This window comes from Passer montanus, unplaced genomic scaffold, assembly GCF_014805655.1.
Source record: "Passer montanus isolate IOZ18808 unplaced genomic scaffold, ASM1480565v1 scaffold60, whole genome shotgun sequence".
Taxonomy (NCBI): domain Eukaryota; kingdom Metazoa; phylum Chordata; class Aves; order Passeriformes; family Passeridae; genus Passer; species Passer montanus.
Window position 1 is genome coordinate 1,063,604 of NW_024371038.1, and position 13,217 is coordinate 1,076,820.

At 40.8% G+C, this 13,217-nt stretch overlaps 1 protein-coding gene across 4 annotated transcripts in view; it reads left to right on the forward strand.

The window, feature by feature from the left end:
* The window catches only part of PRKACB (protein kinase cAMP-activated catalytic subunit beta), a 72,900-nt gene extending 68,306 nt beyond the window's left edge, over window positions 1-4,594 (forward strand). For 3 of the 4 annotated variants that reach the window (XM_039727055.1, XM_039727053.1, XM_039727054.1), the window contains one exon: window positions 1,125-4,185. In XM_039727055.1, coding sequence (XP_039582989.1) covers window positions 1,125-1,250 — 126 coding nt within the window. In that variant the 3' untranslated portion in view covers window positions 1,251-4,185. Of the gene's footprint in view, window positions 1-1,124 lie in introns of all 4 variants that reach the window. The other variant, XM_039727052.1, reaches the window with a different exon arrangement.
* Window positions 4,595-13,217: the final 8,623 nt, after the last annotated feature.

Below are 13,217 nucleotides of genomic sequence, written 5' to 3' on the forward strand. Positions count from 1 at the left end.
GTGTTCTAAAGTTCAAGCAATAAATGAGATATTTTCTGTGCTCTGAATTTTGCTGTAAGAAAGTAACTGAAAATCAGTTTAAGAAGACGCAGGGACAGAATTCAGATAGTGGTAATGTGTGGCTTTGTAGGCTAGGTATATGTCCACAGACTGTGTGTTCACTCAGGCTAAATCGCTGAAAGACGTATCTTGTTTTAAGAATAAGAGGATATACATGTGACAATTTCATGTACAAATGCACAAGTTACTGTTATTTCTTGGCAGTGTATAATGGCATTGCCCACAGTCTGGAGTTTCATTTTGTTCATCTGTGCTGTACCTCTTTAGTTTACTGATCTACACACACAACACACCCCGACCATCTGCAGTCTACCTGGGGACACAGTGTGGTGTGATCCTCTGCCTCAGCTGGAGCTGTGCCTGCCCTGTTTCATTGTCTCCCCACCATACTGCCTCTGGCACACCTACTCCTTGAGATGTTTGGGAGAGAGATACTTATCTGATTACTTTGTGTTTCCAGTTGTAAATTTGCATCACCTGCATAATTTTGTTGTGATCTTGCTTACCTTACAGTACAGTCTGTGTGACTCCTTCAAGTCATTGCTTGTGTCTCATTGCAGCCTAGTTTTTAGAATGCTTTCACCTCTCACTTGGGTCCCAGGAGGAACTTCATAAGTGATGCAGAAAAAAATTTTTTCCACTTGTATTAGGTTAGTTTTTATTTTGAAATGGAAGATTGTTATTAAGCAGGAGGGAGAGCTTTCCTAAGATTTTTGTATAGTGATGGTGGCAATCAGTGTACTCCATGTCCTGTGCTAATGAGCTGGAAGGAGCAGGATCGCCTCTGCAAGGAGGGGACTAATCTTTGTTTTGAAGTGGAAGTAATTTTCTATGAGGTCTGTCAGCAAGAGATTAGTCTATTTCAATTTAGAGTCAACTTAGGCCTGTACCTTCCTAGGCTGGTTTTGTTTATGTGCCACAACTTAAATCTGCAATACCTGATTACCTGATTTCTTGGCAGGATCTGAGAAGTAATGGGAGTATTGCTGTGCTCATTATTACAATGGTAAATGTATTTGGCCAGTAACATTTCATGTGCCTTTTTGTATTTCCTACCAATACAGGTAGAAGCTCCATTCATACCAAAGTGCAGAGGTCCTGGAGATACCAGCAACTTTGATGACTATGAAGAAGAAGATATTCGTGCTTCTCTAACAGAAAAATGTGCAAAAGAATTTGCTGATTTTTAGTAGGAGTAAGAGGACAAGATGACATCAGGGCTCACATTGGGATCTTTGCACTCTGTTAACAGATGAGGTGGAGCTGAGACCATCATATGTCAAAACAGTTACCTAGTTACTTCATTCCACAAAGCTGACTGAGGTCTTTATTGCCATCTTCCATGTGTGCAGTTTGCACCAACCCTTCTAACTAGGCACAATTAAGCAAGCACTGTTTGTGCAGTAACACAGAATAATAGACCACTTTCCTACTTAACTTTGGTTTCTGTCGTTCTTTGTTTCTGTGTATTGTTCATTTTCCCCCTTTGAAATGAAGTAGTTTTTTACCCAAGAATGCTCCATTTTATTTTGAATAATGTATTATTTGTGTGAGTGAAATGGAAGGTGTTGCGGCTAGTGTGATTTAGACTGAAGTGAAAGATAAATGTTGCTTCTAGTCTGTGCCAGCCAATAATTCATGTCTGTCTTGTGTCTGATGCTACAATTTATAATAATTTTTTAGTAGCTCAGACTAAACCTAGCCAACATTTTTAGCATTTTTGAAGGTAGTATTTATCGCCATATAAATGTCTGCTAAATTAACTTAAAAACATTTCTTCCTGGAGGCTGACCAAAATTCAGTAGAATCAATTGGATGGCTTAAGTAGGGGACAGTAGCTAGACCCCGTGCCTTGGTTTTCTACATCCCTGCAGTTTTCGTCACTGCCTCCTTCCTTTGTATTTCCCACCTAGGCAGTTGGCAAGTTGCCATAACCAGACTGTACCATGGAAAGCTTACAGTCTCGTGAGAGGGAGTAATTCCATCTGGTCTGGACTTTGGACCATATTAAACCAAGTCAACTTACCAGCATTTCAGTTGGCAGGTGTGAAATGGCTTGTTTAAGATCAAGAACCCTAAACTCTTAAAGGAAGTTTTGGTCAGTACTGTAGAGAATTCATTTTGATTCACTTTTTCTTCTTCTGTTTTTTTCTTATTTTTTTTTAAAGTAGCCAATGTTTCGGCTCCCAAAGTATTCCTTGCTTCAAGCCTTTTTTGATTAAAAAAGGCATCCATTAGAATAAAAACCATCATGCCACAGAAAGCAAAATGCGCTCTGCCATTAGCTATGAAAAACAAATGGTTTAGCAAATGCAAAATAATGTTCTAGATGCATCGCTGGATGAACACGGTTATTTTTTGTTAGCTGTTAAGAATAAGAGGTTATTGCCAAGTTTTTATTCTGGTATACTATATTAGTAAACTGAGGATGGAGTACTGCTACAATCATTTTCTTTTTAATTACAGCACTTCATTCATGAAGAAAAGAGATCAAGTTTAAAAACTGCAACAGCTGAGTTTATTATAGTTGCGTTGTGTCTTCATTTCTAACCTACTTTCTTTCAATCAATCAGAATGTATGGTCACACAGATACAAGTATTTGGGTTTAATTATGTTTTGTATACTCTCACCAACTGACTTAAAAGGTATTGCTACCATGTGCTAGCTTTGGGCACTTTTACACATTTATTTCAATGTTAATAATCAGCGGCTCAGCACTTTTTTTGGGGTTGCTTTTAAACTTATTCATAGTAGTTTTATTTGAACACTTGGTTCTGGCTGTCTCAGTGACCTGTCTTAAAACAGCACATCTAAAAGTTTAAACTAGACTCATGTTTTATGACAAATTTACATGCATACAAGGATGAATTGTTTTTTTAAAAAATGAGCTATATTGATACATAGCCATTGGATTTGTTTGAATGCCAGTGCAAATAAACTGCTGGCGTTCCTTCCTTTTAATCTGTATGACGCTCCTAAAAGAAAGGCCTTTGTAGACATTTTACAAAAGAGTATGAAACATACCACCCAATGTTCTGTCTGTTTAGGTTGTTGAGCATTTTTGCACAACGTCATTAGGAGGCTGACACTGAATGCAGTCTTTGTCCACCCATATTTACATACATGCAAGAAAAGTATAAGATACTTTGCTGTAGCAAATTTTATGTAACAAAGATATATCGTCACATTAATAAATTTAAAGAAATCCTTTGTATGAAAATGTTAAAATCTTTTGTATTTCATTTAGACCAAGGACATGCTGCTGTATGCTAGCTGTATGCGATAAATTCTACAGTAACTTTGTTGTCGTTTATGAACTTTAAAAGATTTTAATAAATGTTGAAGATCACAATTTGATTCTGTTATGATTTTAATTTTTAATCATTACATTTATAGGTCTAGAAAGGTTCAAAGATTTTTCTGTTCTGTAAAATACTGTAATCATTCATCTTGCGTGTACAATAAGACAAAAGTCTAGGAAATTGGTTCTGACATGTCTGTCTGATATCCAGATTAAATTCTACACGGGCATAAGTGGAAAAGTCATCATAATGCCATGATATTATGCTATTTTTTAATTTTATGAAAATCCTGTTAGAAAGTGAAACACTTTTCCAATATGGCATAATAGACTTCAGTATGGAAATGAGATTCTATTTTGGAAAAGGAGGGGAAGTGTGCAATTTCCAAGGCATTAGTGAGTACATTTGACAATGTGAGTATTATACAACCCTCTCATTTAAACACAGTCATGAAATATAACTACCGAATATTATGTTACCTGTATTTAATTTGAAAAATCCTTTTCACAATATGGAAAAATTGTATATCTATGACAGTAGAAGCTTGTTAATTTTACACATTTGAGGAATTAAGTGTTGAACTATATGGTATATTTTAATTGTACTCTAGTTGTATGTAACTTTCATTTCCAACATAAAGGATTGTATCTCATTAAGTAAATTGCTTTTTTATTATCTTGTCAGTTGCATTAAAACCCTTATTTTTAAATCCTTTAAAGTATTTTACTAATTTTTGCAAATAATTAGATGTTTTTAAGTGCTGCAATAGTGTGCAATAGTAAACATTTATATACAGAAGTGCAAATTAAATTATGTACAACACTTGTGCTGCTTCTTTGTGAATCAGAATGTTGTATGATGACAGTTGTTGCACCTCCCCACATGTGAGCAGGGTTTGAGAGCAAGAGGAAAAGGTTATGAAACCTATACACATATGAGTTGGGGCACAGTAAGCTTTACACTAACTAGGGTGTCTGGAGAAGGTGATGTGGAGATCATTAAAGGCATTGTGAGAAGTCTTGGACTTCTTAGACAATCAAAAGCAAGCAAGGTGATCATTAGCTTCAGTATTGTTTGTCTTCATTTTATTTTCATTCAGACTCAATGCTTTTTATTAAAGATAATTGCCTGTTTTTAAACTGTCTGCAGATCCCGCTGTACAAACTTTGTGCTGTGTCTCATTGTGCTGTGAAACAACTGATAGAAGTAAAGACTGTTCATGGTCTTGGCATTGTCTGTCTTGAGGCTTTTTCTGCAAGTGGTGTTTGGAGAGGCTCTGGTGCCTGCTCTGTAATGCAGCTCCTCCTCTTGCCACTGTCTGAGCCGAGCTGTGGCCTCTGTGCTTCTGCTGCTGTACGCCTGCGACTGCGGTCTTGTGTTCTTGGTTTCCTGGTACTACTGCTACATTACATTTTAAAGACCTTTGTACTTTTTCTAAAGCTGAGCTAAAAAACCTGCAAAAATACTGTCTTCTGCTTTTACTACAGCTCCTAAACGAGCACAGCATGCTGAGCCGCAGATTTGAAGGTGTCATTCAAATCTGTTCTGATTTCCTGCATAAGGAGGACTTATCCCAGATCAGAATTGAAGAACCATTCTATAAGAAACTGGTAAAGAAACCAATTCCATTCTCTAGCTGAGGTGCATATAGCTGATCTGGATCTGTTTGATGATATTTAAAAAAAAAAAAGGAGAGAGAGAGAGTTTGACCACCACAGTTTTACAAGTGTGGGTCTTGCATACATTTTAAAAATGTTTTTCATGGAAAGGTATTTTCATGAGGTATTGACTGATTTAAGTTCTTTAACAGAAAGGTAAAATGCGAGCCCCTAACTTCAAGCTGGTCAGTAAAAGGGTTAGAACTCCACAAGGATGTTTAAACACCTTACAGATAGTAAATGTTTGTCATCTTACATAGGGATTATGTGAAGTGTTGGATTTTTTTAGAAGTGTAAGATGGGTACCTAGAGGCAAGACAGGATCTCAAGATATCTTCCCTTTCTGACTTCTGAATTTGATGATGAATAAAAATATTAATTAAATCTGAGATCTAGTCACATTTTTACCTCTTTTTATTGTTTGGATTTGGGGAGGGGTGTCGTATGACAAAAAGGGATGCCTGAAGAAAACTTGCCTATACTGAAAATGTATTTTATCTTTATAATTGACTAGCACAAAGAGTGTAGTTCCTTAGAGGGATAAAAACAGCTTGAGGTTTCTATGACATCATTAGGATGAGTTCCCAAAAGTGTTTCAAAGCCAGTAAAAATTCCTTTAGAATCCTTCAGCTTCATTGTGTTGTTCCCTCCCTTGGAGGGTCAAGTACCAATGTCTTTGCAAAAACATATTCCTAAAAATTGTGTGCGTATGGCTCTTTGCTTTGAAGCTTTAAAGAAACATAGTTGTGGTGTTCATGGACATGAGCTGCTGTCAGTGAAGCAGAAATGGAAGAGCCAGTGACAAACTTGCACATTTCTTACTGCTGCTAAGCTTACAGGTCTAGATTGTGATGGAACACACAGTGGCAATCTACTGTTTCATGGCAAGGCTGCAGCACAAAAACTCTTCAGGATGAAAAGTTGGAGTTTGAGAAGGGAGGTGAGTGATCTGTTCCATCTGTAGGCAACCACAGTAAGAGGTGTTTTCCTTTGCTGGGAGGTTGTTATCAGACTTCTTCCTTTGCCTTTGCTTCCAAGGTGCTGTGGATGATCAGAGAGGACACAGCTGTAGCTGTGTTGACACAAATGGAGCAAGGTCTCAGCAGCCTGGCCAGCAGTGTGGTACGTTCTGAGTGTGTTCAGTAAGTTCCAGGAAACATTACTGCTGACTAGGGCAACAAAGAGAAAATTGGAGTGCTGGAAAGGCTTGGTTAACTGAAATTCTTCCCCCACCAAGGTAATTGGATTCAATTGAAGGCAAAAAAAAAAAAAAAAAAAAAATAATGCTTTGGTCTACACAGCAATATCACAAGAATACCAAAAGTATTGCTCTTCAATTTGTGTCTGCATTGCTACTTTGAATATGTAGTTATCTAAATAACAGTTCAACAAAATGAATTCTTGATGGGATGTCCTTTCACTTTCCCCCATCTTTCAACTTGATGCTTGCATGAACCAGGGATCTGAGTGTCAGGACTCTGTTAATGATAGTTAACACCCTGGATGAGTAAAACATGATTCACCTGTCTCACAGGCATGTTCATTCAGGTTAAGTAACCAATATGTAATCATTTAACAAATGCCCAGTGTTTATAAAGTGTCTGTTTTCAACTGCCCCCCTAAAAAAAAGGCACTGTGTGTCCTCAGTTAATACATTATCTTTATTTCCCTTTTCCTCTGGCCATATGCATTGGGAAGTATGCATCTGGCAGGCTTGCTTACCAGTGAGAAAAACTAAGAGGAACTGAGCAGGCAGCCTCAGTAAAAACATCCCATTGAGGCAAAAAGAGGATCACAGTGGCAGAACATGTGATGTAACGGGGTGATACAGTTTGTTAGTGCATGCACATGAATTCATCTCCAGAGTGGTTCTACTTCCATAGAAGAACCACTCCAGAGAGCCACCTCCCAAGGCCACAGCACCCACAGCTCATGGCTTCTGGAAAGGAATTTCAGAGCAGGACTGAGTTTGCTGCAAGGGATGTTTCCTGCCAAGATAAGTATTGCAGGGAATGCTGGGATGAAAATAACTCCCTAAAGTCTCATGAACTTGTTTGGTCTTTTTTAAAGCCACTCAAGGAAACTTGAAATATCAGCACAAATTCTTGTTCACTTGGGATTTGTACAACACAAACCTCTGCTTTAGGGCATACCTAGTGTTATGTCTGAAGTTACTAAACTCGTCTTAATTCTGCTACTACATATTGACTAACAGAACTCAACTCTGACTTTTCTTGAAGGTTTTTTTTTTTTTAAATGTTTCAAGTTACTGCAAAATCCTGTCAACTAAAATCATAAAAGGAGATGATCTTTAAGGTCCCTTCCAACCTAAAGTATTCTATGATTGCATCTTCAGGAGCTTTCCACAACCAATTGCTCTAGTTACGTTTATTTGCCAGTAGATGTCACATTTACATGGTGTGGAATGCTGTGTCAGAAATGTCAGCTGCAGGGCACAGTAAGAACAAGACTCTTGGAAAGTATTTAAGAGGAATAGGGAATGAAAAATTTAGATTGTACCAGTCACATAACATATCAGGGAATAATACATGCAATACCAACCATGAGTATGTGTTCTTTGTGTATTAGTAGATTTTGCCTTTAAATCCTTCTTGAGTTAATAGTTGCAATATTTTTTACTTGTTTTCATATCAACATAAGCAAAAAAGGTTTTGACACTAATTTGTATGAAAGCATTTTTGCATAATATGTGTTATTGCATGGATTATATTAAAATGTCACTAAAAATCCCTGATTGACAGTTCCTATTTCCATTTGAAGCTAGAACCAGAGGGGAGTGTCTGTACTAATAGCCCACAATCACCTTTCTATTTTATGTGCATTTGAAACTTCAGAAATTCACTGTTTTTAACCAAAGATGGTCACCAATACAAATTGAAAAGTGTTCCTATGCTGATTTGTTAAGTAAAGAGTATTTATAGTAGAGTGGATATAAAATTTTGAGTTGGATGGTAATCAAATTTAGATATATCTCTACTAATTATGTTTGCAGGCAAAAGAACAACTGTTTATATTTTTCTGAATTATGTGATCACCAGAGCAGTTGGAGAACAAGTTACAGCAAATGTGCTCTTGAGAGCACCCGTGATCAGAGCCTCATCAACCAGTTTAAGAGCTGAGTAAGTTTTTAAATTATCGGTTTAACTGTTACAATCTTAATGCAGAACTGTTAAATGTCATGTCTGCTCATGTTCAGATGCATCTGGGTTTGGTTTATATCAAAGGAGAGAGTAGAGGGGAAAACAGGATCATCCAATGTGTGCCTGGAAGAACTGCCCCCCTGTAACAGCGCTTCCTTTCTTGCAGTCTGTTTTGGCAACCACTGTCCTACCAAAGCAATGTGTGCATGCTTTGAGCTTACACACTCATGCACAAGTCATAGGGATGTCATTTCTTCTGGTCTGCTCGCAGTTCAGTGCCTAAGAGCAGACAAGAGCCCCTGTAAGTCCCCCAACACAACCAGTGAGAGCTGCAGAAAATGCCCTTCCCTGGGTCTGGGGTGCTCTCAGAGGGCTGAGCAAAGAATGAAATGCCAGACTCTGCTCTTCCACACCTGGCATCACTTCTGGCAGTCACACCAAAATAACAGCATGGAGAAAAGATGCCAGTATTTGCTGAGACATGGTCACTTTACAAATCTTAAAAATTTGGATATTTCTGACAGTCAGGTTCTTCACTCCCATGAGAAGAGCTTCCCAGCAAAGTGGGGAAAAAACTAGCACTAATTTTTCAATGTACTCTTTGAAATGTAGTTGAGATTTCTGCTTGTGTTTTGCTGACACATTTCTGTCTGTAACTGTTTTTCTGAGTGTATCATCATGTTGTGCTGTTTCATTTGCCTCACTTCCTGCAACCAAGTGCTACATTTTAGATTTCCCAGAGAGGTAGTAGCTATTTCACTGAGATGTCTGAGCCATGTTTGTAGAAAATGTTTTTATCAGCCTGGATTCCCTTTAACAGTGCTGCTATTTCACATGAATACTTTTTAAAAGCTTCTTGCTACATTATTACAAGCTGGGCAAATATGTGGCAGGTATTACTGCTAGTATGGGCACAATGAGCCGTGTTTATACAGCGATTTTTTAATATGAAGTATAAGCTTTAAAATAACAAAGGTTTAAGTCTAGACAGAAGTTTTATTAAATATGAGCAACTACTACCATAAGGAGTTGCACAACAAAATAAGTAGGGCAGGAAATTCTCAGTGAAGTGGATATAATTCAGGTGCAGGAAGATTTATTTAAGCAATTCAGTCTTGGAGCAAAAGCATAAAGGTGTCACTGGCCTTGCATTGTAGTCAGCTACCATAGGTGTTCATTTTTAGATTGTATGAAAAGGGTGCAACTCCAGTCATCTTACTGGAAATTCATACGATTGTGAGAAAAAGGTCAGGTAATGCATATTGTATCAAAAGTACCTTAGGATACTAAAGCAAAGGTTTCAGGGGCTCCCCACCTGGACAAAAGCCAGATCTTTGTGCCCCTGGCTGGTGGGTGAGTGTGAGCAGTGCTCTCCCTCTCCTGGCAGCCAGGGGCTGTCACTGCCCGCGCTGGGCACCTGCAGCGCGCCCAGCCCGGCGGGCAGAGCTCTCACGGGAGGCTGTGCAATCCACAGAGCTGCTCTTCACCCTGTGGGAGCGTGCCCAGGGAACTGCACAGACGGGGAATTCAGGCCCACTGGCTGCTGCTCTGGTTTTGTGTTTAACACACACTGAGCATGACTGCCTCGAAAATGAATGCCAGGCTGGTACCGAGTCGCTCTGCTGCATTCTGGCCATGGCTTTTCTGCCTCCCTTCCCTCTTTACTTGTTTAACACCATTGCTCTTTAGCCTTTTGCCTAGGCTTTCTGCAGAACCTCAGACAACATGACAATACCCAGCCATGCAGGACACCCTGGCAGGCCAGAAGGGAATTGTGAAGAAGACAACAGCGTGGTTGTTGGAGGACCTTCCTGGCCAAGACAGGAATTGAAGAGAGGCATTTCATTCCTGGAGTCCATGGGCTGGGAACTGCCTCTCATTCCTTCCTGGAGTGCTGAAGTGGAGAAGGGAGAGCAGGACAACAGGTATGAAGCTGTTGATGCTGTGGAGAAAGGTAAGTGGCAAAAATCCATTAAAGCAAACTAAAAGTACTGTGGACAGGGGTGGAAAAGACCTTAAGTGAGGAAAGACAATTTTCTGAGAGTAAAGTGCTGAAAAGTTGCAACTGGAGCAGTAACAGGGATTTTTCCTGTTTTTGGGTAGACAGGAGCCGCCAAGAAAGGACCCTTTGGATGGAAAAGACCCTTTGGATGTCTCAAATCATCAGTACCATACAGGTGTGATCAAAGTGTAGTGTGGGGTAAGGGGCCTTTCAGAGCAGACTGGAAAGGGAGAAGGCACTGCCAAGACCCTACTGCAGCCAAGGGTGCAGCTTCAAATGTCCTCTCCTGGAAGGTGAATGTACACAAAGGAGAAAGGGGAACAAGGTCAGAAAATGCAGACCACAAAAGGACTGTGTTCATTCATATGTTTGAGTTTATATAAGAATGTAAATACCAGAGAAAGAGACGTCAAATATTGCGCTAAACAATATTAAACTAAAGATTATTACTACAGGAACAAACAGGTATAAACTGTTTATATATTTTTAAGTTGTAGATTAAAACTTCTTCATCCCCAGCAAAGAGGAGCTGGACAGAGCCTTTCTGCAGAGTGGGCTGATTCCTCATGTGCCCCGAGCCAGCGCCGGGTGTGAATGGGCTTGTGTCAGGGCTTGGCTGTGGTACCAGGAGATCAAACCCCATGGCCTGAACAGTCCCTTTTCAGTCTTGTATTGCTAGGAGGGAAATGACGCAGATTCCTCATGTGCCCCGAGCCAGCGCTGGGTGTGAATGGGCTTGGCTGTGGTGCCAGGAGATCAAACCCCACGGCCTGAACAGTCCCTTTTCAGTCTTGTATTGCTAGGAGGGAAATGACGCAAAAGGACCTGTTGTTAGTAATGGACTGGATATAGCTATATATTAATTCAGTTTGCTGAGCAAACTGGCGTATTACACCCGTGCCACTTCCATACTCATGGCAAAAGTTACTTAGAAACAGCCTGTGCCCCCATTGCATTCCCAGGCTGCCAGTGCTGGGCATTACAAGGACTTGACGATATTTTGGCCGCAGCCACATCTGGATGAAATCTCTCTGGTTTACTTTCTCCTTCACAATGAGCAGCAGGAACCACAAACGATGGCGATCAGCCCCGAAATGTCTCCCTGAAACCCCAGAGGAGAAGCAAGCGTCTCCCACGTTTGTTCCACGCTGCGGTTCAGGTGCGGGCGGCACCGGCCGCTCCCAGAGCCGCCCCGCCGGGCCGTGAGGGGAAGGCCCCCGCGGGACTACAGCTCCCAGCGGCCCCCGCGGGACTACAGCTCCCAGCAGCCCCCGCGGCGCCGGCGGCTCGCGGCCTGCACGGCGTCTCCGGCTGAGGGCGCAGGGCTTTCCCGAGGGCTCTGAAATATTCGGTCTCTGTTGGCAAAGGAATACGTGTTTCACACAGGGCTAGATCCATTCTGCTCTGCATAATGCCACCTTATCGAGAGGGGTTTCCCTCAGTGTGAAACCACACAGGTCCTGTGTTATTTTCTCACTCAGCTTCCCCAATGCATGGTTTAACCATGGGTTTTTTACCCAGGGCACTGGAATGAAGAAGGTTCAAAGAGCTTTTATTTAGCCCTGGGGAGCTGAAATTCAGTACCCTCTGTACAGCTAGCAGGGTGCTACACTCTCCTTTGCCACATTTTGTCTTCTACTCTTTGACTGCCAGGGACAAAACAAAAGGATAGGAAGGATTGCAGCAGGAAACTGGCATTTTTCAATACCCAGAAAACAGGTCCACTGGTGTCTGACACCTGCACTGACCTTTGCGTGTTTCCCCTCATGTGATAGTAGAAGTTCAGACACACACACACAGGACAGACCCTTTGACCTGGATCTACCAACCTTGGTCTCACTTGGTTCCCCTAGATGGCATGGAAACTTTCTTTTTGGCCATAAGTGGGGTGCAAAGAATCTAACAAAAGGGTAATTCACTTTTCTGCTTTCTCTCCCTCCAGACATAATTTTATTATAATTAAATTACCTTACTCCAATGAATGAAAATACAGGCCACAGATGATATTCCACACTGAATTTTTCTGCAACCCCTTTCCTTAAAATTCGTCTCTTTGCTGTTCAAGGTCCTCTGGAAGGAATGCATGCACTGTGTGAGCCTCACTTCGAATACTCAAAGGATTAGCTGAAGAACATGATGAAAGGGAGAGTGTGAGTAAAATAGCTCGTTTATATTTGTATCCTCAAATGTCAGTTCATTACCAAAGTTAGAAACCAGCTGATGCAGAAAACTCATTATGGCATAATTTAGAATGGTTATAACTTTAGAGACAGACAAGAATTGCCTTGCTTGGCTCACCTGTCCAACACAAATATGCCACATTTTACAGTACACTTTGGGATGGGAAGTAAAGAGGGTTTTGTTTAGGGCACAGTACACTTAATCCTCTATTTACTTTGTTTATCTGCATTTATTTAAATCCCAAACCAGTGAGGACTGTTACTGCCCTCTGTTCTCAATGCTTCTGTCAATATTTGAGTGCCATTACTCGCAAAGCTCCTGCAAGCTCTGGTTATTTATCTGACAGCACATAAGTAAGACAAAATGAAGTGATTTGGGAAGTTGTGTCTACAGTCCTTTGCCCGAAAGTCCACTCTGCTGGTAATTTTAGTGCTTGTAACCGTGCCCAGTTAGCAGTTACATGAGCTGGATCTCCATGAGCCAGGGTGCAGTAACTTTGTCTGGGAGTGAGAAGGATGCAAAGTGCCTGGGACAGCCCCAGGTGCCCACTCTGGTGCCCGAGCAAGCTCTGTCTGTCCATGCCAGCTGGGCACTCGTGCCAGAGCTCTGCAGAAATCAGGCCAGAGTCACCAGTAGGTTCTGTGCAAATCCCCGGGTAATTTGTGATGTCCCCCCTTGCCTTGCAGCAAAGAGCAGGCGTGTAATTTGAGTAGCTTGGCTCAGAAGGAATTTTTTTAAGTAAAACATCCCACAAATTTGATGTAACCCAGCCTGTTATGGATAATCAAAAGGTCACAACACCCGATTAGTGGCTGGGATGCAGCCTTGGCTAGAAAGCCCATGTGTGGGGAA